At 41.1% G+C, this 26520-nt stretch overlaps 1 protein-coding gene across 2 annotated transcripts in view; it reads right to left on the reverse strand.

Moving 5' to 3' along the window:
* fancl (FA complementation group L) overlaps positions 1–26520 on the reverse strand; it is a 31778-nt gene that overhangs the window by 361 nt on the left and 4897 nt on the right. The window contains exons 6-13 of one of the 2 annotated variants that reach the window (XR_008829603.1): positions 19555–19651; positions 16588–16656; positions 7499–7649; positions 7291–7374; positions 5017–5062; positions 3445–3526; positions 2360–2476; positions 184–2215 (exon numbers count right to left, since the gene is read on the reverse strand). Coding sequence is in view for 1 of the 2 variants with exons in the window: in XM_056395900.1 (XP_056251875.1) it covers positions 184–255; positions 2360–2476; positions 3445–3526; positions 5017–5062; positions 7291–7374; positions 7499–7649; positions 16588–16656; positions 19555–19651 (718 nt within the window). In the remaining variant the exon portion in view is untranslated. The remainder of the gene's footprint in view (positions 1–183; positions 2216–2359; positions 2477–3444; positions 3527–5016; positions 5063–7290; positions 7375–7498; positions 7650–16587; positions 16657–19554; positions 19652–26520) is intronic. The other variant, XM_056395900.1, reaches the window with a different exon arrangement.

Genomic DNA, 26520 nt, shown 5'->3' on the forward strand with positions numbered 1-26520 from the left:
TGTTTTATATGCTGTATCACAGAAGTAGCTTCATTAGAACCGAGTGAATGTCACACACTGTTGTGAGCGCACTCAGGAAAGAGAAGGCTGCGTGATGTATAGCGCCGTGCTAATTAAGTGTGCTGAACATGTATTGACGGTGCGGCGGAGACCTTTATTAAACGCTGTGAGGTGCAGACGTACCTTGCTGCAGTAAGGACACTCTCCAAAAACAATGCTGAAGCTCTGCCTGCTGGAGGGCAGCGCTCGCAGCCACTGAGGGAAAAGGAAGAAAAGGAACTACTTCATCACATCATTACCTTGAATCTGGTGTGTCAGTGTCAAGTGATAATAACGCTTGTTTCAATGTACACTTATTACTGCACACTTTAATGGTATATTCAAGATTATCTGACACATTGAAGCATTTGAAGCTTTTACACACAACCTTTCATGTCTTCAACTTTCTCAGCTCTAAAAAGAGCTCATTGAATATCTATAGTCGTATATATTTTTTATTCATTTGAATCTTATTGAAATTGTTCCCTTTTCTATGTGGTATTTTAAGATTACTGTTTCATGTAGCTAGGTGTCAGAATGAAGAAGGTTTGAATCTCTTTGTCTTTGCGTTCCCCTCCTTTAGACTCTTTGGTGGCTCATTCATGTTCATTCAAGTTTAGTTAGTTTTCTTCTGTCAAAGCGCAATCAAAACTTCCATCCATCCATTATCTATACCGCTCATCGTTATAGGGTTGCGGGCGGGGGGGGGGGGCTGACATTGGGTGAGGGCGGGGTACACCCTGGAGAGGTCGCCAGTCTATCACAGGGCTGACACATAGAGACAAACAACCAGTTATGCACACATTCACACCTGTGGGCACTTTACAGTCAGCAATTAAGCTAATGTGCATGTGTCTGGACTGTGGGAGGAAGCCGGAGCACCCAGAGAGAACCCGCACAGGGAGAACCTGCTGACTTCACAGCCCAGAACCTTCTCACTGTGAGGCGACAGTGCTGACCACTGTCGACCGTGCCGCCCGCCAGCAAAAGATGTACCTTTCAATATTATAATACACCAAATAATGGAAGGATTTTTTTATGTAATTTGTGTTAGATCACAGTTTATGTTAGAGTTAGGGGGAGTTAGGGTTAGGGGGGGCGCCAAGTCTGAAGTCACCCAGATGAGTGGTTGTAAAGAAAACTGAAGTCTCCATTTTGCAGTATGATGCTACAACTACATCCACATCAGTCATTTTTTAGAACATGGTTGCTTGATTAAAAACACAGCATCTGACTCTTTTTTCATGCCAGTTGGATCAAATAAATCAGCTCTGGATGCATCCAGTCTTTGAGTGAAGATCTTTAAGGACTCTTCTGAGCTGCGCTCAAATCCTTCCGAAGTTCTTAGTAATTAATAGTTTAAACTGGTGATTTATTAAATGTGGATGCAGCATTAAAGCTTAAGGAACGTGTAAGCTCACAGAGAGTAATGTGTACATCCATCACTAGGCATCTGTGATGAAGTAATTAACTCTTAAAAGCAGAAAGTCTGTGCACTCTTCTGGGAGGTCAAGTGATTTATTAAATGTAACCTCCAGCCCTTTGTTAACGTAGGTACGACTGTTTTATTTATATCTGCAGAGATGCAGTTCCAGAGTTGACCTGCGAACATCACATGGTCATTTCATTACAGCACTTTGACATATGTTGTGTTAGTTTTACATTCTCATCATATGTATTAAATATATTCCACTTTTACCTTCGCTTCAATATAAACATGTCATTTATTATCAAACTAGTTTAATGAGCTGGTTTGATCAGTTACCTACAGAAGTGAATAAGTATTGAAATGTTTATATGACAAATCAGTAGATTTCAGTAAAATCACAAGTTCTACTTCTACACAGGATTATGAAATTAATGTTAAATAATCATATTGACATTTGATGTTATATACATATCAAACACATATAACATCCAACATCGACCCATTATGTGATTCATTCATTCATTAGCCGTACTGTTTATCCAGTTAGAGCTGCGGGGCGTCTGGAGCCAGAGGTGGGGTTCACCCTGGACAGGTCACCTGTCTATCACAGGGCTCACATTCACACCCACAGGCAATTTACAGTTTCATTAACCTAACCTGCATGTCGGGAACCTTGATGCTGTGAGGTGACGGTGCTAACCGCTGCACCACCATGCCGCCCCCATCATGTGACACATGAATTAAACCCTGGTTAAAGAGAAATGTTCTGCTCATGATACGACAGGTGAAGTTTGTCTGAGGAGCATTGTTACTGACACTTCTGTCTATTCTTATCCTAACTTTTCATTAATCAGTAGTGAAGAGTGTGTGTGTTTGTGTGTGTGTCCATACCTCATACAAACAGGCCTGGTGGAAGGGTTGGCCACAGCGAAGGTCGTTACACACCTGATCAGGGATCGCAGCTTCAAGACGATAGGAGTAACAAATCCCACACTCAATGCTGAAAGCCTACACACACACACACACACACACACACACACACACACACACACACACACACACATAAAATGAATGGAAATATTCAGCACTGAGCCTGCTCACGCACACACGATTCACACACAGACTACAGATGCTGAAGATTTGGGCAGGACCTCTGTAACCACTTAGAGACAAACATACTAGTTAGATGTAGTTCTGACATCACCTTCTAACACCCTGAATCTTCTCTCACACACACACACTCACACACTCACACACTCACACACACACACACACACACACACACACACACACACACACACACACACACACACACACACACACACACACACACACACACACACACACACACACACACACACTTTCTCTCTCTCTTGTTTGCATTTTGGTGTAATGAGAAGCTCCTGTTTTTCTGGAGCTATCCATTAAGACTGAGGATGGCAGGTTTAAAAAAAAAAAAAAAAAAAAAAAAAAAATCAACATCTGGTCAACTCAACTTTTTTGCACTCCTCTGAATGTTAATGAAGCTGAGGCATTAATCACTGCGGTGACAGCGGATAAACACAACGCCCTTTCAACCCATCCACAGAGAGGGGAGGGGAAAAGAACGTGTGTTTAAAAAAAAGAGAGATAAATGGTTTTGCATAATTAAAGCGATTTGATAGTGCAGAGAATTCTGCCATCTTTGTTATTCTAATGATCTTATCTGTTAACAACCCAATTAAAGGAGAATTTGTGCCCACCTCTTGGAAAAACAAAACACAGAGAGAAAGAAAAATATGGAAATAGACAGAAAAATAGGCAGTAGTGTATGTCCGCCCCCTTATAACTTAAAGCTCAAACAGATACACAAACACAAGCTTAGATGTAAAAATGACATAAACACACACAAACACACACACACACACACACACACACACACACACACGCAGCTCCTTGAGGTAATCGTGATGGGAGGGGGCAACTGTGTGACATACAGATTTTTCGTGGGTGGCAGGTGACGGGAATTCGATCTCCAAAACATCCCGGAGGTTGTGCAAGACGCTGGAGTCCGGGTTCCTGCCAGCAGACCACAGACAGCTCCTTCACACACTAATTAACCACATGCAAATAAGCCTGCAAAAACACTGGGGGATGATTAGGAGGCTTTTACCAATGGTATTAAAAAAACAAGAAAAAAAAAAAAAAGAGAGAAAGAAACAGGAGCATTTCTGCTGCTTCAAACTGAACAGTGGTGGAGGAAGATTCTCCTCAGAGTCGTCAAGCGAGGAGGAAAAATAAATAATCACTCTTCATTTTGTCACAAAGTGCAGATTTCCTTTGGACTCTGTGACAAAATGAAGAGTGATTATGTGTTTTCTTCCTGACTGATAATCAGATGCTTCTTTACTCTTCTAGTGGTGGAAGTGTTATGCAGACACTGATGATGCTACTACATGTAAAAGGTACAATGACCTCAGGTCGGGCTGGATGATACGTTCATTAAATCCCATGAAAAAACCAAAACCAACAATGGCTGTCTCCTGTAACAAGTGTTGTGTTTATCCACGTCGTTCCTCTGAGCCACTGAGCTCAGTCGCAGCCCAAAAATGATTCAAAACAGTTGCACTGAGTGACATGTTGCTTCATCACCATGAACCCAGTGTCGTTTATTTTTAATACGACTCAACCATCCTGCTAAACGCTTATGCGTATTCATATCATGTTTTTAAAGCAACACTGTTCAGTGTTTTGGGCACAGAACTCTACAACATCACTGAACATCACTCACACATTCACACATCCAGCAGACACAGAGCGACATCAGCATCCAACTGGAGTTTGTGTTTGTTGGAGCTTGGAGGTTGGTGAGAGAAATGAGACTGAACCAAAATGAAAACTTTTACAGGCCTAAAAAAAACAAAACAGGAAGCTGAAAGATGCTAAAACACTGTGGAGCAGAGAGGAACTGTACATGGTGATAATTCTCTCTGGGTCGGTCGCTACAGGCGATTACACTTAATCATTTGGCTCGTTATTAATATAAAAATAGTCTCAGAAAAAAAGTCCAGTTTTAAAGTAGTACTTCTTTCACAGGAGCCAGTGGGCTGAGATCTGAATGTGAAGAGGTCAGAGAGTTAGAAGACGAACTAAGGCAGTTTTCACACCTGATGCGAACCGTACCTGAACCGTACCTGAACCGTACCTGAACCGTACCTGAACCGTACTCGAGACCAGCTTGTCAAGTGGACCCCTGGGAACAGCAGACGAACTGGACTTTGGGGTCAAGTGTACTTTGGCCCTGATGTGAGAGCCCCTTAACACATTGTCAGTTTTGGTCTTTTCATGGGTACAACAATGCAGAATCACATAAAATAATTAAACTGACTTACACTGATGGGAACCTGCCAAACTTTTCATATGTAAAACAAACCTTTAATAAAGAATTTAGAAAAACAGCAACATGATCATCATCTTGATGATGCCACTGAAAACTGAGCAATTATTACACTGAATTTTCATCCATTCATTAATTCAAGCAGAAGCTCAGTCGATGCAGAGGAACTCACCACATGTGCATATTGGCGTTCAGCTTATTCCTCAGCGGCGTCACCACTGCAGCAGCAACAACAAAAGAAAAAGGGCATTTTTCTGTGTTAGATCTAAATTGTACAACTACTAAAAACCTTAAATTTGACGTTTTCTGTCCCCCCACACATTTCAAACAGCTGCAGACACACTGTTGTGTACAGTACAAGCCCTCGGAAAATTAGACTGTCTTCCTCTGCATACCCTCAAACGCTGTCTGTTATTTGACAACAGCCCAGATCAGCACAGACGGCGGCGTCACCACTGTCGGATATGAACCATCGCCGCTTCCTCTGATCCACAGGGGAACTTTGTCTCCGTGCGGTACTCATCACTTTCACTATTTGTTATTCCTACATGCAAAAAGCAATATTTCCGTGTGACCCCTCATATTTGAGGGTCGCCGCCTGCCTCCCATCTTGGCTGAAGTGTGTGTGTGTGTGTGTGTGTGTGTGTTTAATATCTTTTGAGTTGCATTGCTAGGCAACAGGCTAGGAGTTGCATGACCTTGAGTTTACAGAAACAATGGCCAACAATTGACGGGGATTTAAATAGAAATGTGAAGCTCGCCGGTCGGCTCCATGTTGTTGGTGTGGTGAGAATGAAAAATGTGCCATTCTGGAAGCAAGTCCTCTGACATGACGACAGACAATAGTCAACACGACCAGCCTGGTTGAAGTCGAGACGTGTGGGGATCAGTGAGAAAGAAGCGCCGTTTCATTCACGCCTGACGGATTCTCACTGATCTGATCTGAATAATGGCTGCCAGGCAGAATTGCCTGGGCTGATCCTCGGCTGGTGCGTTACTCACTGAAATCAGGCTTTTGATTACGGGTCTTATGAAGAGGCACAGGACGCTGTCGTTCCCATTAACGTGAAAACAATTAGTTAATTAGTTGATCAATAGTAAAATTAAGGGATAGCTATTTTGATTTATCCGAGAAAACCTGTCTGTGTGTTTCAGCTGCTTTCACTTTTCTACTTAACAATGGATTTTTTTATTGTTTTCATTTTATAGACAACATTATTGATCAAAAAACTGTCAAGGCATTAATCAATTAGCTTAAATGACCCTACTTTCACAAAGCAACACATGAGGGCCTGAGTTTTAGGGCTCTGTCACACCAGCAGCAGCATTCCTGATCTAAACCAGTTAAAGTTCAGAGCTCATTTAGCTGAGCTGAATTTGAACTTTTACCAATTTCAAACTGTCTGACAGCAAGAATCCAATCTTATCGTCCTACTTTTATGGTCTCAGTTAGATTTACACAGTAGAATGTCCCGGTGGCTCACCTGGTAGAGCATGTGCCACGAAGGCTCAGTCCTAACCGCAGTGCACCAGGTTCGAATGCGACCTGTGTTGCTTTGCTGCATGCCGATGTCTCTCTCTCTCTCCCTGACTTTCCTGCCTCTCTCTCTCTCACTGCAACTTTCAGAATAAAAGGCAAAAAATGCCCAAATAAATAACTTAAAAGAAAAACAAAAAAACTGTCCTGTGAGTGTCCAGGAGTCCATAAGTCGACTTCAATTATTAGCCCGAGCTCACAGCTGTATTAAAACCTTTTGTGAGTGGTGGCAATTGTTGGTGGACATTTTTTGCCCTGGCCTTTGCCTCTCAGGCCACATATACATTGCCCTGATTCTGATTGGAGGAGCTGTTTGGGACTGTGCAGATAAATTCAGGGCTGATAACGTATCGTCACTTCCTCTGTTTGTTTTTTGGAATTACATTTTATAATACACAACATTTATATTTTTATTTACAGGTGACACTGTGTAATTGTATTATTCTAATAAAAGGGATGCAACAGTTGACAACTTTACTGATGCAAGAATAAATGTTTAACAACTAAAACTATAATTCAGCTTCTCAGTTCTCAGCTAATGTTTCATGGAGAAAAATTCATTTTGTTTTGTTACACCTCTGAGGTGCAAAAAACAGATTCATTCTAACGTGCTACTGGCTCAGTTTGTATACATGTATGTAAATATAGTGCCCGCCTGACAGAGCTGCTAACCTCTGGGGGAGCTGAGATCCTGGAGAGTCCAGAATGACGGACGCTCACCTTAAAAAAACTATTTACTGACAACGCTCATCTGCAGCTGATGACTGTGTTATAATGAGGAGAGGATTATCTATGCTTTCATACAGTGTGTCAGTTCTGGGTGTGTAATAGAGCAGATACGCTTCTAATGCTCTGGTGCTGCCTGACAACACACTTTGAAGCGTTGCCATGTCTCTGGGGTCTACGTACCGTGCTCGGCTCCCAGCAGGCAGCACTCAGGCAGCATCTTAGGGTGTCTGGGATCTACCTCCACTTTGATGGACACGTTGTTTCCTGCACACACAGACAGGATGTACCCGCCCCGACGACAATATGTGACAGTGGATTATACACACAAAGTGTCTGGATGACTGGAATTAGCTGTGCTGAGATCTGCCTTGCGTGTGTTACACCGTACCAATGGTGATCCGCCTCATGGTGTCGGACCGGCTGGGTTTCTCCGGCTCCAGAATCCAGGTCTTGCAGTCGATCTCATCCAGGACGTCCCAGAAATCTGTCAGGGAATCCAAAACCAGCAGGAACTGGTTGTGGAGCTGCTCCAGAGTACTCTACCAAACCAGACGAGAACAAAACCAGAGGTCAGTTTAGTCCTCTAGGGTCCATATTACAGAAACTTCCTAACTGGCAGATCCTATCTTAACTGTTTTGTAACCATGTCAATTAGGGTTAGGACCTGATTTAGAATCTATTTGCTGCTCTTTTATTGCCTTTATACAACCAACAAAATGTCAACAGACGGAAGTTATTCATTGAGAGCCTCATGGTAAACCAGAAACGACTTGTTGAGATGAGAAAAGTAACGTTGGTTGCTAGGTAAACAGACGTAGACGTTGACGACCAACACTGGATGGAGTATTTAGGATTTCCCTTACTGAGATAAGATTCCTAAAGTTAGTTAGGATTTGCTTCTGTAATATCTGACACCTACCTTATCTTAAGACTCTCTTATGGGTCTCTCTCTCTTTGCTCACCCACTTAGGCTCAGTCCTTACCACAGTGCCCGACCTCATCCCCTCTTTTTCCCTCAACTTCCCTGTCAATCGCACTGTCCCTTCCACATTAAAAAGAAGAAAAGGTTTTCAGCAGTGTTTGCATTTCACTTCTCTTTGTTCAGTGTCATTTTCACTGAAGCACAAATGACAGACACGATATTCTTTTTACGTCTAAGCTGCTCAGGTTGAGGCTCACTTTTTACACTCGTGTCGTCCATGTCACCAGGTTTACTTCATGTGAACACGACCAACTTGGACGGGGTGGAGGCACATCACTGAACATGAGGTAATATTTTTTCACGAACGCACGCACTGGAGGAAGTATTAACCACATTAACCGACATGAGCAAGATTAAGTTGGTGAGAGGTCAGGTTTGATACTTTTTAGTTTAATTGTCCAGCGCCTAAGAAAGGATGTTTGTATAATACGGCCCTTAATTACATCTATAATTAGTTGCTTAGCAGGTAACAGTTACAAAAGTGAACCAACAGTGAAGTATGGCTACAACGATTACTTGATTGGTTGATTCACAAAAATAGCCAACGACTCTGGTAATGGATCAACTCTTTAAGTCATTTATAAAACAATTGCTGGTTCCAGCTTCTCCAGTCTGAGGACTTGCTTTTCTTTGTCATATAAGATAATAATGAATATCTTGTGGTTCTTGCTGTTGTTAGGACGACACGTAATTTGAATGCATAAACTTGTGCCCTGACGGATTGAAATAGGCATATTTCACCATCTTGACAGTTTATGGACCACACTATTAATCAATTGATCTATTAATCAAGACAAGAACCGTCAGATTGATCGATAATGAAAATAATTGTTAGTTGCAGCCCTGCAGTTAAGGGTAAATAAAGCTAAGTGCTGTATAAAAAGCCTCCCACAGTAGCTTGGAAACAGTAAATTGTGATTAGGTTTATTTTTATAGTGCACTGCGCAGAATTATTTAACTTCATTATTACAACAAAACACCAGACTGATACGATGGAACACAGAGGTCTTCCACCGACTCATTTGAGACAGCGGGAGTGAACTCAAAGTGCAGATGGCAATCGCCCAGTTGGTTAAAACTGAAACAACTTAAGGCACACACATGTTCACATACACCCACACGGCGAAGAGAAAGGGAGGCTGATGGAGGTGTGGGAGAGCAATACAGATGGAATGAGAAGGAAAAAATTAGGGGAAAAAATGAACCAAAAATTATGGGTCATTGTGCCAGCACAGTGCACACAATTAAGCATCGTCCAGGTGCCGAGAGCCTCAGCAATTACAGCCCAATTAATGCCAGTGGCATGATTACGGTTACTGCTAAGGATAACTACATTGGGCCCAGTTCAGAAAGAAAAAAAAGAAAAAAGAAAAAAAAAAAAGGAAGAAGAGCTGGTAATTGAATTCCTGCTGTAGCTGAGAGAAGAACATGGGTGAGGGTGGAGGGCTGTAAGAAAGTATGAAAGACATTGAATCTGAGCTGAGATTTGCTCCTTGGCCATCTCAATCAGTCCTTTTTATCTATTTATTATATCTCTGACTGACCTCAATTTAGCTCTTAAAAGCAGCCATGCTGAAAGAACCCACTCCTCTTTACATGATTCTATTAAACCGAACTCTTTTTAACCTATTTTCAATAAATCCTTTTCTCACTGAGCAGCTTCTTATTTACAAAGGAATTAAGAATCATCCTTTTGTTATCGTAAAAAAGAAAAAAAAAAGAGAGACTACCTTCACCATACAGTATATCTTCACTGAATTCTACATAATGTGGCATTGTACTGCTAGGGGTTTTATACGTTGCAACTGTATCCATATGTGAGTTATACGTTACTATAAGCATGTCAACTGTATTCTCTGAAGGAGACATGAAGGTATCCAAGCACAAAACACAATCAGGTAAAGTGACCATTAGTTAGGTCTATACAGTGAGTCAGTGAATGCACCATGGAGCCGTAGACAGTTTGTTTAGATAAACAGATCACAGCTGAGAGAACAAATAATTACATACATCCAACCCATTAGTGTTTTAAATGGTCTATAGCACTACATGAAGAACACTACTTACTATGTGTTGACTGTAGGAGGAAAATATTTGATGATGGACGAGGAATATGAATCTGTATTTTGACTGGATGTGACAAGTGTTTCCACCTCTGACATGACTGAGGTAGCTCCCTGGTGGGGGTTTCTTGTTAAAAATGTATGTGTGTGTATGTGTGTGTGTGTTTTTACTTTTATATCAGGTACGTTGAAAGGAATGATTTGTAACAAATATTTTAAACTCAATGCTAACTTACTAGCTTCCACTGGAGCTTTCGACTGTATCCAATGATCTTCTTCAGCAAACTGTACTTGCTCAGGTGTCATCGTGGGACTTAAGTACGGGAGCAAAAACATAACCATAACTTCCTCATGTCACCTGATGACACCTGAGTTCCATTTGCTGAAGAAGGCTGTGAGAAACAGTTGAAAGCTCTGGTAAGAGTCTTGATTTTAAAATATTTTTAAGGAAAACCAAATGTATTAGTCCATGTCTCGACATGACTAAATGCCTGTGACAAACACTCGCTCATTGCAGGGCTGTATAAAAGCATGTGTGTCACCATAGATACTGTCTTATGGCAAAACTTCTCAAAAATCAAAGCAAAAACTGTTTATGAATAAAATTTGATGCATGTCATTTTTTTTAATGATCTAATAAATAAATAAAGATACATAATCGATGCTCATTGATTTTCTAACGTCGGCCACAATGACCTGATAAAATGAAAAATATTACATGTACAGATACTAAAGTATAACTGATGAGACAAAACCTCTGGGAACAGATACATGTATATTGCCCTATCCTTTCTCCTTATACAAATTACAAAGTTGTCAAATAGTAAAACAAAAATAAAAATCTTTTCAATAAAAAACAAAATTAAATGACAAAATCTTTATCATAAATACAGTATGTCAAATTTTTCATACTTAAATTTAAAAAATGCCAAATATATTTGGTTACAGGCTCTAAAGAGTAATTATTATTTAGAACTAGTATTTTATTTTTTTTTTGTATATTCTGGTTAATAAAGTAAAAATAAAACTTTAGACCCCAAGGCAGAGAGCTGGACACGCCCGAGGAGTTGGAAGATACATTTTATGGTTATGTGATGATTAATTAGATTTTTTTTTTATTTTGATTTATTTTTTTCTCAAATCTGCCTCTGTACTTGTTAAATAGTAAAATATGTGACCTCCTCTTGTTTCTAAAAACTATTTCAAAATTAAACATTATAAAAAGGGAATATCACAAACTGTCTGCTTCACTAAAGGGTCACAACCTACAAGTGCTGGTGGTGTTTTAGTCTGTTGAGCAGACAAGAGGAGAATGTATAGATGAAATTTTATGATGTAATTAATAATAACAAAAAATGATTAACAGATTAATCAGCTTCAATCCTCAATCCTCACACACATTCACACTTTATTTACACTGAAACTTTCTCAGTATCTTAATACATGCAGTTTGGGTGTTAAAAATCCCCTTTGTATAGTCTGCAAGCACAAAGGACACAAACTACACACACACACACACACACACACAGGTTTATTTTTCTTCCCATTCTAGTTCCACACAAATGCACAGAGTGGCACGTCTTGGCCCTGCAACAGAGCAAGCAATAATTACTCATTCAAATGAACATGTCAGGACTGTCGACAGACAAGCCCTTCCCCCCGCCACACACACACACACACTCACTCACACACACACACACACACACACACACACATACATACATACATACAGACACAGACACACACACACACACACACACACACACACACACACACACAAAATCAGACAAAAACACACTTGGCACAGACGCAAGCACATACTCACACACACACACTTCATGTTGCAGTGTGGGAGAGATCCATCAACAGCACAGCAGGCAGACAGGCTCCATACGGTAGCGCTGTTCTAAGCTGGTCCTCACTGTACGCCTGCCATGTATCAGCTCAGCAACACAGACACAGACACACACAGACACGCAGACACACACACACAGACACAGACACACACACACACACAGACACACACACACACACACAGACACACACAGACACACACACACACAGACACACACACACACACACACACAGACACACACAGACACACACAGACACACACACACACACACACACACTATATTTGAAACAGAAATGCAACGCTCAGATATGGAGCAGTAGTTTTTATGATTGACAAAGTGACTGTCTGTGACTGTAAAAAAAACAGCCGTGTGTGTGCATGTGTGTATGTGTGTGTGTGTGCGTACATGTGTGTGTGTGTGTAGGTGACACACGGACTCCGAGGCAGTGGCAGAGATGAAAAGCAGAGTTGGAGTGAAAGAAGCAAGACGGCAAACAACAATAACGAGGAGGCAAAGACATACAAAGAGCCCACAGCTGCTTTTACAATAAAGCACTTTATTGCCAATTATAGAAGACTAAATCTGAGGGGCTGCACGAAAATGTCTTAATGCAGCAGGTGGAGATGTGTTTTGGAAAATTATGCAATAGGTAGCAGTGGATGACTCCAGTGTGTTTGTGTTAGTGCTTAATCACAGTTTGAGCCTCAAATGGCGGCAGAACGTCACGCTGCAGAACAATGAAGGGAAACATCTCTCTCTGAGGATTCACAAACAACAACCGGAAAAATATCAAATACATTTGCCAAACACAGTCATGTGACAGACTTCACACAACAGGCGGATCCCCGTGATATAACAGCTGGAGATTAGTTGTGGTCCTGAAATGTCATGTCTCTCCACTGTGATCGTTTACCAATACGTATATGATAGCAATTTAATCAGTCATTGTTATTTACTGACATGAAACAAACTGTTTATAAAGGACAAGTCACGCTATTATTGAAAAAGAAAACTAGAATTACCAACTCGTGGTTGTATCCCTCCGCCACTCAGACTAGTTTCAAGTTACATCCCTGTGTATCTGAGTCACAGAAAATATCAACCATTTCTGTGAAACTTTGTCGTAATTGCTGCATTAAGTCATGAGGTATGGCTAAAAAGTGTTTTGTGACGTGACACTGACCTTGATCATTAATCAGTTCATCCTTGAGTCCAAGTGGACATTTGTGCAAAATTTGAAGGAATTCTCTCACAGTTTTACTGAAATATTGCGATCACAAGAATGGGACGTACGGACAACCTGAAAACATACTGCCTGTTCAACAATGAGACAGATTCCAGACTGTATTTTATATATACTGTATATATACATATATATATATATATATATATAATACATAATTGCGAATTATTAAAGTTTGATAGAGTGTTTCTATGTTAACCAGTGCAGCTTTTCTAGCCTTTACGGCACTCGTCATGTGACGCTACTCAGCCAATCACTGTGAGTCGAATCAGTGAGTGAGATACACACACAGGAGATGAGACGATAGACAATGCCAGAGAAATAAGCGAGATATAAGAGGGACAAAAAGAGAAAAAGAAGGTGTTAAAGCTGTTCAACTGTAAATATGTTGAGGTTGTTTATTATAATGAAGACTGTTAGATGTGAAATGGAGTTAAAAAAAAAAGAAGAAAAAGGGAGCTACACTGAAGCTACCCTTTGTAGGACTATTTGATTTTTGTAAAATTAATCTTTATTTTCAAAGCTCCGTTATATTCTTATTACAGTTCTTACTCTTATTTTCCTTGAAATGAGACAAGGACATATAATCATTATTATTAGAAGTTATTTATAATCCCTCCACTTCTAGTGTTCTGCCAAAATACAAATGAGAGAAGCTTTGAGCTGATACAAGATTCACACTTGAATCAACCGTCCCTGTGGTTTATAGCAATTCAAATTTAGCAGCAGCAAGTGCAGCGTGGACACGATTGCCCAACGCTCGGCTGGAGGAGGTTTTTGGGGCCTTACTCTGCGTCTGTACAGCTCATGTAGCTAAAGCAGCATGTCAGCAGAAGCTTCACTGCTCTGTCGGAGTCTACACACACAGGACGCCCTCGTGCACGGTGATGAGTGTAGGTCGTCCACTTTTTAACAGCGTCCACAGCTCAACGCAAATCACTGTAGATATGCGTGTAAAACAGAAGGCAATAGACTTGAAGTGTTAACATGGGGTTTAAGTCGCAGTTACACACATATAGCATGGGTATGGTCCTTCATGATACTGCGGGCCTTGTGGGTGCACAGCGGAGGCGAGAGAAACACTGAGGATGGAGATCCGGAGATTCATTTCCAGTCAGAAATGCAGATTTTCAGGAATGCTCTCACAGGTGTAGAACATGGTGAGGACGGGTAAAGGGAGTCAGCACAGGAAGTGCTGTGTGCAGAGTACAGAGTGCTGTCACGTGTGAGGGAACTTTGTGCTGCTGACCCTCTTCACAGCGGTGCAACTAATGGTCAGTGGTGTGTGTGTGGTCAGCGTGCCTCTTTCTGAAGTCGTCAACAGCGTCCTCGGTTTCCTCCAAGTTCAAGGGAAAAGGTTGATGGTCTTATACTGTGCTGCTAGTAGCTCCACCCCTTGAGTCCCACCACTGTGGTGTCATCAGCAAACGTCATGATACAGTTGGAGCTGACAGATGGTACAGACACCCTTAAGGTGGATTTGTTGTTGTGCATTAAGGGTTTACGGTGTAGGCTCAGAGCGAACCCGTGTACATGCACCTCCTCAAAAACATAACTCCGCATGGAGCGACAACAGAGTGTCCACATGGAGTGATTGGTCAGTTTGGACTGCTTGTTTTTGTCCAACAGGTTTTTGATGCTGAAAACAGCCATCAAAGCCATTTTTGATGCAAACAATCTTCTAACCAAAATACCAAAGAACCAATTACTCTTTATTACAACCAATAAATAAACGTGAAACAGCTCAGCTGTAGTCTCCTATTCAGTAATGAGACAAGGTGAAACTTTAGCTCAACTCTATACAACAAAGTCAATGAAGGAATGTGGTCTCAGTTACTGTGGGGAATGTAATTAAAGCATAATAATTTCTGGTGATAACTCATCTGTCTGACACTGAGGTGGAACGATCCACGAGTGAAATCTCACTAAATTATCACTCAAAATGCAGCTGATATCGGGAGAGGGACTCTCGGATGGTCCCTCGTTCCAGCTTCAAGCACCTCGAGAGGTTGAAGAAATACAACCATCTGTCATCATGAAACTAAATTCTAAGTAGGGTTAGTGATATAGATAAATGATATAGGAATTTAATAGAATTTCTAATTTGTTTTTTGTTGAACGGAAAGCACAAGAGCAAGTTTCATCATAATTTATCTACCAGATTGATCTAGAAGTCAAAAGAAAAAAATAGCATCACACGTGCTGCTGTTTCTGAGGTCAAGAAAGAACTTTGAACATTTAAGTGCGCAAAAAAAAAGAAAAGAACATAAAAAAAAGACAAATAGTCAAACTCCATCTGCTGACTGTGAAGGTCCAGCTGCTGAACACAGATTGTTTTCTCACCAACGTTCAGTGTCAAGGTTTGTTTTTATATTAATACTGGAGAACTTCATTATGTCAACTCTACTTGTGAAATCAAACCTATGCCCTCGCTGTGACGGGTGTGTGTGTTTTTGTTGTTGCTTTTTTAGATGCAGAGGTCAGTGATGTTTCTTGTTTACACCATGACTGTTGCATTACAGCACTTCACACTGCTACTTAACCAACAAGGTTTTAAAAGCTTCAATATACAACAAGAGCAAGTACAGAGGAGTGTTGCTGAACTTAAATCAAATTAATAAAAGTTAAAAAATGTCACATCCTAAGGATTTTTTTAATTAAATGTTTTTAGTGTATTACTATGCAGCCTTTATAGGGATGTAATCACAGTGAACCTTGACTGAAATGATGAGAAATGTTGCTGCATGAAGTCACAGTTAATAATCATTCAAACAGCACAAAGCAGGTCGACCATCACAAGCTTGCTGACCATTTTCAGGTTACTCCAACTTTAAATTGAATCTACCACAAACCCAAATATCTGACCTTAGAAATAGACCATCATAGGCTGATTACTGGTGTTTAATTTCATTTAAAGATAATTCTAATATTGCCTCTCTCTCAGATGGAAGATACTATTTTTATTTTATTTTTTTTTTTTTAGCAGTTGTAGGAGTTTAGACTTTCTTGTTGTTTGACGTTATGGTAGTAGACCTGCATAAATAGTGGCATAATTCCGATGTGTCAGACGTATATTGTGGTTTATGGTTCAATAGTTATTGCATTTGTCACTTTGCAGCTTAAATAAGTTGTAAAATACTAAGAAAAGACAGTTTCCATTTTTTTACTTCATACGTTTTGTGTGTGTTTTGAACAGTAGTACTACTCTGAAGCAGCCCGTTTAAACTGTTTGCATCAACCTTGTAGAACTGACAGAAGAACAGTTTAAATGCCACTTTGAAAATTCAATTGACAGCTGTAAAAATTACAGTTACACAGAGTTTCTTTCCATACCTGTGGTGTCCATGTTATGGCCAGAGGGACCGGCAGGTCAGCTGAGCATTCGGGAGCCTCTGCAGGGTGCTGTGGGTGCAAAAGACAGGACAGTTATGCACCCTCTTTTCTCTTTCTTCCCTCTCATGTAATGTATTGTAAACCCTGACCTTTGTGTCCATGAGTTTCTTTAACTTAGAGTAGATTGTTCTTGATTGTTTCAGTGAGTGTACGGCACAATATGACCATGTAAGGTGTAAATGTAAACTCAGACAAAATGAACTTTATTTACATCAACTGCAGAGAGAATCAGACATTTATCTGAAACAGGCCTTTCTCTCCACGTTTCCAGTTTATTAAGATTTTATTATTATATTGTAGTAAAAAGCCTCAGTTTTCTGATGTGCTCCCATTTTAACTTAATGTTGATGCTGTTTGCTGTTAATGTAAACAGTGCTTCCTCCAGGTTAAGCCATTTTCTTTCTATATTAACATATTAATATATATTAATTCTGTATAACACATATTCTATCAGTTCAACAAGTTTTTTCCAATCACTAGTTAATGGCTCAAAGGGGATAATCTCTAATGTTCCCCATGGGATTTTAATGTGAAATGTGCAGGAAGCGCTTTTCTGTTAAAAAGAGAAACTCTGAGAAACTGAGTTTAAGTTATTGTGCTATTGGACTTGATGCTGTTGAAATTAACATTATCATGAACTGAGCAGCTCAGCTATTAAAGTCCAGCTAATTTAACCTGTTCTCAAGGGCTTGTTACAGCAACTGCTTTTTATTTGTTTGCGATCATTAGTTGTAACTTGTCTTTTATTTACACATTTTCTGAAAACCGTAGCATCAGTGTCACTCAGTTTCAATATGAAGCCAAAACTTCATCAAGTCTTCAATAAGAAGCTTGTTCGGGACGTACGAGCCAGACTTCCTGTCTCCTTTCACCTTCAACATCACACTCCTCTCTGTCCTTCCCCCAGAGCTCTTCCTCTCTCACTCCCCTGCCAGCCAAGCCTCCATGTGTCCGTGCCAGTGCTGCCTCCTCCCTAGCTGTGCCTGGTGAGGGATGACCTGGCGCTGAATCTGATGGAAGCAGCTGGAACGCAGGGAGGACTCCAAGCTATTTTTACCCGGTGCCAGAGGAGAGAGGAGGGCCAGGTGGGCAGGTGGGCACAGAGTGGGGTCCCACCACCCTTCCTTGTCCCCAGTGGATGTCATCTGGGCTTAGGTAAGCACCACCTCACCATGCAACCCACCCACCATTCCCTAGAATATGTAAGACCACTATGGGATACTGACAATCCTGCCAGTTATTAGTTGCTCTGACTAAGATTTTAAGGAAAGAGTTTCGAAGAGGCAGGAGTGAGAGACATATCATTTATTGTACAATAGTAAAATATGACTTGAAAAATGTGAGTTACTATATCACTGACAATGTCTTTGCATTGAAGTAAATGAACATGATAACACAACAGTGCGGAGATGCAGGTTCATTCTGGTAAAAAGGAAAGTTAAGAACGAATGGCAGGTAGTTAGGCGCTAGCTAACACCCAGTGGATGTACACAGTCATCCAGCAGGTGATATGGGTCACACACAAACTAATACTCTGTACTTTGGTAAATTTAGGGGCAGGGGGGTGCGGGTCTCTCTCTGCTGTCTGTACAATGTTTTGAAATAAGATACACAAAACAGAAACACAATTTCTGGAGATACTAACTTTTTAAGTAGCTTTGCATGTTGCCAAATACAAGATTATTGACTGTATCTCATAATAGACAGGAAAGGTGGTGAGGCAGTGGAGGCCAGAGCAGAGGAAGTGAAGGAGGAGCAGGACAGGAGCACAGAGGAGAGGAGCAAAGTGCAGCTGCAGGAGAAGAAGAGGTAGGTCGACCAGAAAGATCAGGGTCAATAAGAGCATTAAAAGTGTATTTTCCTAAATCTTGAGACATCTCATATGTAAGATAGACAGATATTTCGCCTGCTCACAACTGTGCACAAATATAGTGCATGTACTTTGGCCTCAACAGCCCTTCTGGTGCGTAACCCTACATATAAAACTTCTAAGCTGGGGGTGCTTTCAAACATTTTTTTTTTTTTTTTTGCATGCGTGCAAAAAAGAAAGAAAAAAAAATTCTGGTGCTTCACCTCCTTAGCTACAGCTCCATCCTAGGGGAAACACTGCATGGTGTGAACATGATAAATCCACGGTCAATCCTCTCACAGCGCCGTCCTCTGCCCTGCTCCAAATCCTGAATGTTTCCACACAATCCACAGTTTGCCTGCTCTTTCACAAAACCATGGCTCATACTGTCCACGTGTGACCTGGTGTGACTTTCCCAGGCCTTGCGAAACATAATTTTCAAAATTCCATGACTTTTCCAGGCTTTTCATGACTGTATAAACTGTACGGTCTAAAAACATCTACAATTAAATATTAAAATCAACCAAAATTAACGTGTTTTTCTGGGACAAAACCTCATTAAACAAAATCTGTCATCTCCGATCTGACAATCTGCAGATCTGTGACATACAAACACTTCAAACACCCTGTATTACAGTACTACTCCACCAGACTACATGCACCTTTGCCTCCAGTAGATAAAGGTTCGGTGTGCAGAGACAGCAGCTATGCAGATGAGTGTGGGTGTATTGGTTTTCTCTGTGAATAGAGGAAGCTTTTCCATCACACTCAGGTCTGTGTATAGACATTTTATCTGTGCTACATCTTAGTCACAGCGAGTTATCATGTCTTTGCACACCCTCTCCAGTTTGACCTAGATTTAGGTGTGCAGATGGAAATCACTCATTCGCTATCAGCAAATTGCGTTTGGTAAAGTCGACCTGTTTGGATTTGGATTGGCTGCAGGTCAACATCAAGCTGCGGAGTTTTCCATTTGATGATGAGTAATTGCGAAAATTATTCAGTCCTTACAGTAAACTGTGTGTGTGTGAGTGTGTGTGTGTGTGAGTGTGTGTTACCTTAGACTTGAGTTTAATGGTGAGAATGTGCTGCCTTCCAGAGGAGTCCTGTGCCTTCAGTCTCAGTGTTCGAAACTCCGTGTCTATGGAGAGCAGCCTGAAGATGGACACACACAACACACACACCATAAATCAACATCCATCCGCGGAGAAGGGAACACACACAACACTGTAAACTGACAACTCCCATCATCCATCATTAATCACAGCAGCAGAGAGCAATATTGAGATATCAACTCGGCCGTCAGATTTATGACTTTGGGCACCAACACGGTGACATCAGGCTTCATCTCCACATCCACACCCAGATCCAGCTACATTTTCTTTCCTTTTTTTTTTTTTTTTCTTCTAAATTCTCATTTGCATTCTTCTCCAGCAAGTGATTTTTAATGCTTTCATGGTGGAATATAACAAACCCAATCATGTAGAGGCTGAGAGTATTATTTTCATGCTGAGTCACCAGAAACACAGTGGATTTTATGCTTTCAAATAAAACTGTAAGGAAACACACTGACTGCATGTACACTGCACAACAGCTCGTAATGTGAGGGCTCTTCAGCCGACAGGTCACCTGACTGACGGAAAAGAACTGGAGTCACAGTTCACGAATCATTGAGATGAACAGACGTATATTTAATAATACAAATTATATTCACATGACAATTAAAACTAACTGTAATATTAATTCATTTATATAAATGATAAACACTCCCCTTCAGCTCAAAAGGTTAGTGACAGTCTTCCTGCCCTAAGGATCTGCTTATCCTAAAATAATTCCATTAGTCTGGGCGACATCCACACTAATAACTTCCAGTTTTAAAGCACATCTCTTTTGCTACATTTACGCCTGCCGTCCAAACTACTGCCGTTTTCAAGCCCCTAAAACTGAGACTTTTAAAGACGCTGGTGGATGCATTATAGGTTAAATATGAAACTCTGGGGTTACGTTTTATTTTGGACGAGTGGAAACAGAGACTTTTGGAAACGATGCCGCAGAGACCCGCGGCCGCTCGCTGATTGGGTCTTATTGGTCACGACTACAAGAGAGATGAATGCGAAGTGGATAATGAATTACAGGTGTTACTGACCTTGTCGTCTTTGCTTCCACCTTTAGTGCATTTAAACTTTGCATTTTAAAATGCTACAGCTGCTATTGCTGTTCCTCATTGGTAGTATTTTCTGCAACTGCGGAGTAGACCACTGCTCATTTGATATGCGTTTTCAGGTGGGGTAGTCTGGTCTGAGATTAGGTGTGGGCGATCTGGCCAGAAGATCATATGACAGTCTTTTTGAGTATAATTGCAATCCACAATTTGCATCCTGTTTTCACTCTGATTTTATTCAGTCAGTCAAAGTCTTGATCGGAAGTTGTGATTCGTGTCTTTCCCCCCTTTTCGTTGCATATGGAGTAGACTATTTGTTTGGACAGTGCTGTTATTTATTTATGAAGTGCTAAAGTTAAAAGTTTTGATTAGAAAGTTCAGTCCCTGCCCCAGCTTGTCCTGCTTCCCGTCTTCCTGCCTGCAGGCGGGTCACTCGTCCAGCGGATTGACTGTAACTCCACCGTCTTGACTACAGCTACCGACGGTGGTTCTTGTTCTGCTCAGGTGGAGAACTGGTTCACGTGCCGCTACGACGAGGTCGCCGAGGTTGCAGAACTAGGACGGCTGTCACCAGCAACAGTTAACGAGCTAACTGTTTAAAAGTTAACATGGTCTGGTTAACAGCAATTTAACTTCAAAAATCAAATATCTAAAAAAACTTACTTCTGTAGGATTCATAAGACAAGTAGATCATATGCCAAAGTGAGATCATCCACGATATAAGATCGTAAGCTCGCGCACCGATAACAGAGCTAAAACGCTCGTCTGGAGGGAGATCATTTTCATTTTAAAATGCTGTTTTGAAAACCTATTAGTGTGGACGTCACCTGAGTTTCAAGCAAGTTATGCTTTCAGGTTGAAGTCTCATTAACCCAGCTTTTGCAGCAGCTGTTTTCAGTGAAAAAGCTGCAATGTAATGTTTGCTTAAAGACACCTTCACAGGACAAAACTGCCAACGGCAAGAAACCTCAGTCAACATCACTCTGAAACTGCTAAGGAAAGAAAATAGTAATAACACTGCAATGATTTTAGCAGTTACCAGAGTCTAATTCAAGCTGAAAATTATGCGTCTTCCAATGACCTTAAGGTAGTTTCACGTTTTCAACCTGTAAATCAGACCCACTCCATCCTGAGCTAATTATAACCTATTGAGTCTGAGGACAAAACACTGCTCTGGCCTAAGCATGCATCAACACTGCTGTCAGATTTACTGCCGCTCCAGTCCATCTCTAGTCTGCTGAGACTTGAAGACAAAATACTGATGCGAGACAAAGGATTTGGACAGTCCTCCTGCAGATTTACAGTATATTACGATGGACGCTCTGTGCTGAGGCTGACACGGCTGTATATCTGCTGAGGATTTATGGAGTGTGGTGGAGGGGAGTGATGTGAGCGCTGTGCTCAGGAATGACACACACACTTAGGGAAGTGATGGAATGATGGGAGACGGTGTCCGATTTGCCCGACTCATAAAAGCGTCTGCTCGTTCGCACACTCGCAATCAAACGCCGGCGAAGGGCGACAGTGTTGAAGTGTCATACGCGCTCTAACAACCACACATACAAACACATGATATCATCATCATGCCAATTCGACTCAGTGTAGCTTTCCTGCAAGCTGACCTGAGAGATAAATTCCTGCTACCACACTTACTCAGTGTATCCCCTCCATTACTACTGCATCTCTCCATCTCAAATTATCATATACACTCACACTCACTCACAAACACTCACAGACACACATTTAAAGGACATGTCAATACGATACTGATATCAGTGCTGCCCATCAGGCCGATAACAGGCAAAAATAATCTAGTAGCAGATGAGAACTTCTTGAACGGGCAACAACCAGGTTAGTTTAGGTCCACACACCGAGCACAGACCCCTAAAATAACAATCTGTGCAAACGGCAATAAAAATACAAATCTGTTAAGCAACACCGGTTAGTAGACAGGTGCGAGTGAAGAAAGTGACGAGGATCCGAATCAACGAATCAACAAATAAGAAGTTGAATTGTTGAAATAAAAGTACTGGTGCGTCACAGAAGGCATGAATAAAAGTATGCAGGTTCTCAAAAGGAAAATCTGTCTCACTTTAATCCTATTTCAATGACCCCTGGGTAAGTCACTGCATATCCTTTTTGTATTTCTGCAGTGATCAGTCTAATGGGTCTAATGGGCAAACACACAGTACAAAGGTTTTGCAGGTTCTATTAAATAAATATTATTATTAAGGTGTTATAATAGATTATAGATATATAATAGATACATTATAACACCTTTATAAAATATTTAATATTTCCCGCACATCCAGAACACACTTATGGGATAGTGTGGGTGACATATATATATGAGACATGTGTTTTTGTATCTGGAGCGAACAGGGAAAACGTCTGGAGAGAGTGAAAGAAGTAAGGCGCCAAAGTTAGTTTATACATGTTGAGTTCAGAAAAAGAAGTTGGAGGCGAACAGATTGGTCCTGAAAAGAAACAGCACTGGATCCACGGCAGTGGTTCGGGTTTTGCATGGAAGTTTTTGAACAAACAACAGTTATCTCCAAACTATATACAGCACGACCACAATGGGTACCACAAATTTGTTTCAACACCCTAAAACCACCCACTACAAAACTCTGCATGTCCTCACCCATACTCACACCAAATAAAACCCTGTTGCAGCCAGCCCAGAAGCAAAGGACTTTGGCTTCTTCACTTTTCTGTTATACCCTTTTTCCACCAAAATTATTTTAAACATGAGTAAACCGACTAATAAAAGGCGATTGACCCTTTTCCACCATCAGTCGAGTTTGCCTTTCTGTTCAGACTGAGGACACAAACACCTGCAAGGAGTGACGTCATCACATGCAGTTACAGTACACACACACACAGACACAGTGGAGAGAGAGTGAGGTGCCAGTCCCTGTGCATACTGATAAAACAGATCTGTCACGTCTCATCTCCAGCTTGGTGCTGCTGTAAAAGTGTCGGAGCCTCAGTGTGAGGCGCTTCAATCTGTGATTGTGTGTTTTTAAAACTTATTTTGGGGCTGCAGCTCACTCTCAGTGTTTCTGGTGTAACAGCACCGTGCTGGACAGGTGACAGGTGTGTCTACAGTGTCTGTGCCCTGAAAGACGTCACAGCAGGAAAAGGTTAGAAAATTAGCAGGTTCATCCAGATGTTGTGTTTACATCAGTGTCGGTCGGAGCCAGAGCCAATAAATGCCAGAGTGTACTGCAGAGTAATTCCAATGCTGACAAAAGCCAGGTGTTAGCGGCGTCTTAGCGCATTTTTTGACCAGTGGAAAAGGGGCTTTGTGCCTTTGAGTTCTGGGTCTTTGTTGAGCTTGAGCTTCATAGAACTATACAACAGTATTAGCAGCATGTAATTTTTTCCGTTAAATAGGTGTTAAAAGACTTTGTAAGCAATAGTCTGGTTTGTTAAATACTGTTTTGTTAAGTTGAACCTGGCTGTGGTTTTTCCCTTTTTGTATGCAAGTTTAAAATGGTTCCAATAGAAACCACTAATGAATATAAATTAGACATTTTTTACTGCAGACATATGTTGCTGGGACTAGAATCATCATACTGGTGTGATTTTATGCAAAGGGTTAAATCAAGTGCTTTAGAGGCGATTTAATAATAATCAAGCTACATATCATATATACAGCCTAAAAATATTGCAATGTTATTTATAAGTCAAATGGCCCAGCCTTCTTTTCAAGTGGATATTAAAGTTGTAAAACAATAAATGTGCTGAAAGCAAAAAAGACTAATAAGAGGCAATATTCAGTTGCATTTCATAAAGTTCTTATTTGAATCTGTATTAAGAGAGGACAAATCAGACCACTACTGAGTGATCAACCAACTTTTAAGGTTGAGGTCTGTACAAACAGTATTGACAGTGAAAAAGTCATCGGCGCATCGCTAACACACACATTTCCATCTCCTCTCCTCTGGGGTCTCATGCCAGGATAGCAGGGACTAGCTGCCGCCCCTACTTGGCCATGATGGAAACAGCATGACAGTCAGATGTCCTGCTGGGAAGACTGATGAGAGCTTCCCATTTGCAACTCCACAGCCAAGTGAGCTGCTTCCAGACGGTGCACACCACGCACACTTTTACTTGCATGTGTGTGTATGTGTGTGTGTGTGTGTGTGCATGTCTCTGCATATTTTTTGTTTGTGTTGACAAAGTGATTCGTGACCAGTGTGATCAACAGATCTCACCTGGATTTAACTATAAGTCAATAATTAAAAATAAGGAAGTCATTAAGAGCTATTTGTTAATGTGAAGCTGTGTTGTTGCAACTTCTTCAATCAGTTTAGACAAGAAAAAAAAAGAGACAAGGACAGTAGAGATTTCCAGGAATGTAGTCACCTCAGTGTGTTCATCTTCCTTTTAGATAAAATACACAAAAGTAGAGAAATAAAACACTCATTTTATAAAGCACAGAAACACCTATTTATTCAATAGCCTGGCTCAAAGTCTTACTGGACTAATCAGGACATTATCATTACTTACTGGATGTAATTGTTATTTAAATCACAGGATTATAAGCGTAATTTATGAGATGGCCCAATAATGTAACAAAACCAAAGAAAGGGAAAAAAAATAAAAAAATAAAAAAAATGAAAATCTATGTTGGAAACCTTCTATTCCCTCAGCTCTGGGCCTGGTTTGGCCCAACAGAGCCCTGCTGTCAGAGAGCCTCTATAACTGGCCTCAGAAGAGCAGCAACACAGTGTGACAGAGTGATAACACTGTGATAAGAAGAGGCGACGTTGGGTACGTACACCGAGAGGCTGTGAACATGGAGTGCCAGCTGTGCCCATAATGAGCCCCGGAGCTTCCCGGGCCACGTTTTGGGGCCACCAAGTGATGGCGGCTGACCTACTTGACCTCATTTTCCATTAATTAACACACGGTATGCCATCTCCAGCCAATTAAGATGACCATGCTCTCAAATGCAGAAATGGAGATGGCGAGAGAGAGAGAGAGAGAGAGAGAGAGAGAGAGAGGAGGAGGAGAGGGAAAGACTCACTTTCCTAGCCCAATCAGCAGACAGCATTACAGCTGAAAACCCCTGGTGGCTATTAGCATGGCCCATACAAATTAAGACGCCAAGCGAAACTCGAGTGCTTTGGAGATTGAGGTTCACTGTGTATAATGTCTCCTAACCGTAACATGACACTGAAAATGATGTTGGTCTCATTTCCAGCATAAAGCATACCTTCACCTCCCCTTCTCCTATTAAAACCTGAGACTCTTCAATTAGAGCCATTTGCATTCCGCTAATATCATAATTGTAGCCATGGTCATTAATAGGAGAGTGGAAAATGAGTGTAGTAGTCAAGGCTTAATCCAAGCTGGGGGAGAACAGATATCTTCCCGCTAACCACCACCACCACCCCTCATCCTCCCCCTCCCCCTCCCCCTCCTTCTCTCCTGACGAGTGAGACGACGGTATTAGCTGGGCCTGTCACCGCACGTGGGCTGAGAGTTATTAAATGTGACCTGGATTTAACTTTAACTCAATAACTAAAAATAAGGGAGTCACTAAAAGCCATTTGTTAATGTGGGGCTGCGGTGCTGCAGCCTCCTCAATCAGTTTAGACAGCTGGGAAAAAAAAGACGAGGACTTTTCCACCGCCATTTAAAGCAGTGGACTATTCCAGGAAATACGCAAAAGTAAAACTTCTCTTTGTAGCTGTAGCAGCAGTAGAGCTGCTAGCATCCTCACCACTGTCGCCAGAATGCATGGGTTTAAAAACACTGATATAAAAAAAAAAAAGTAAAGAAAAGAAGGTACAGAAAACACCCAACACCCACAAAGAACTACCCTACTTGAAGGTCTGGGAGCAGTCGA

The sequence above is a fragment of the Seriola aureovittata genome, chromosome 14 (genome assembly GCF_021018895.1).
Source record: "Seriola aureovittata isolate HTS-2021-v1 ecotype China chromosome 14, ASM2101889v1, whole genome shotgun sequence".
NCBI classification, from domain to species: Eukaryota; Metazoa; Chordata; class Actinopteri; order Carangiformes; family Carangidae; genus Seriola; species Seriola aureovittata.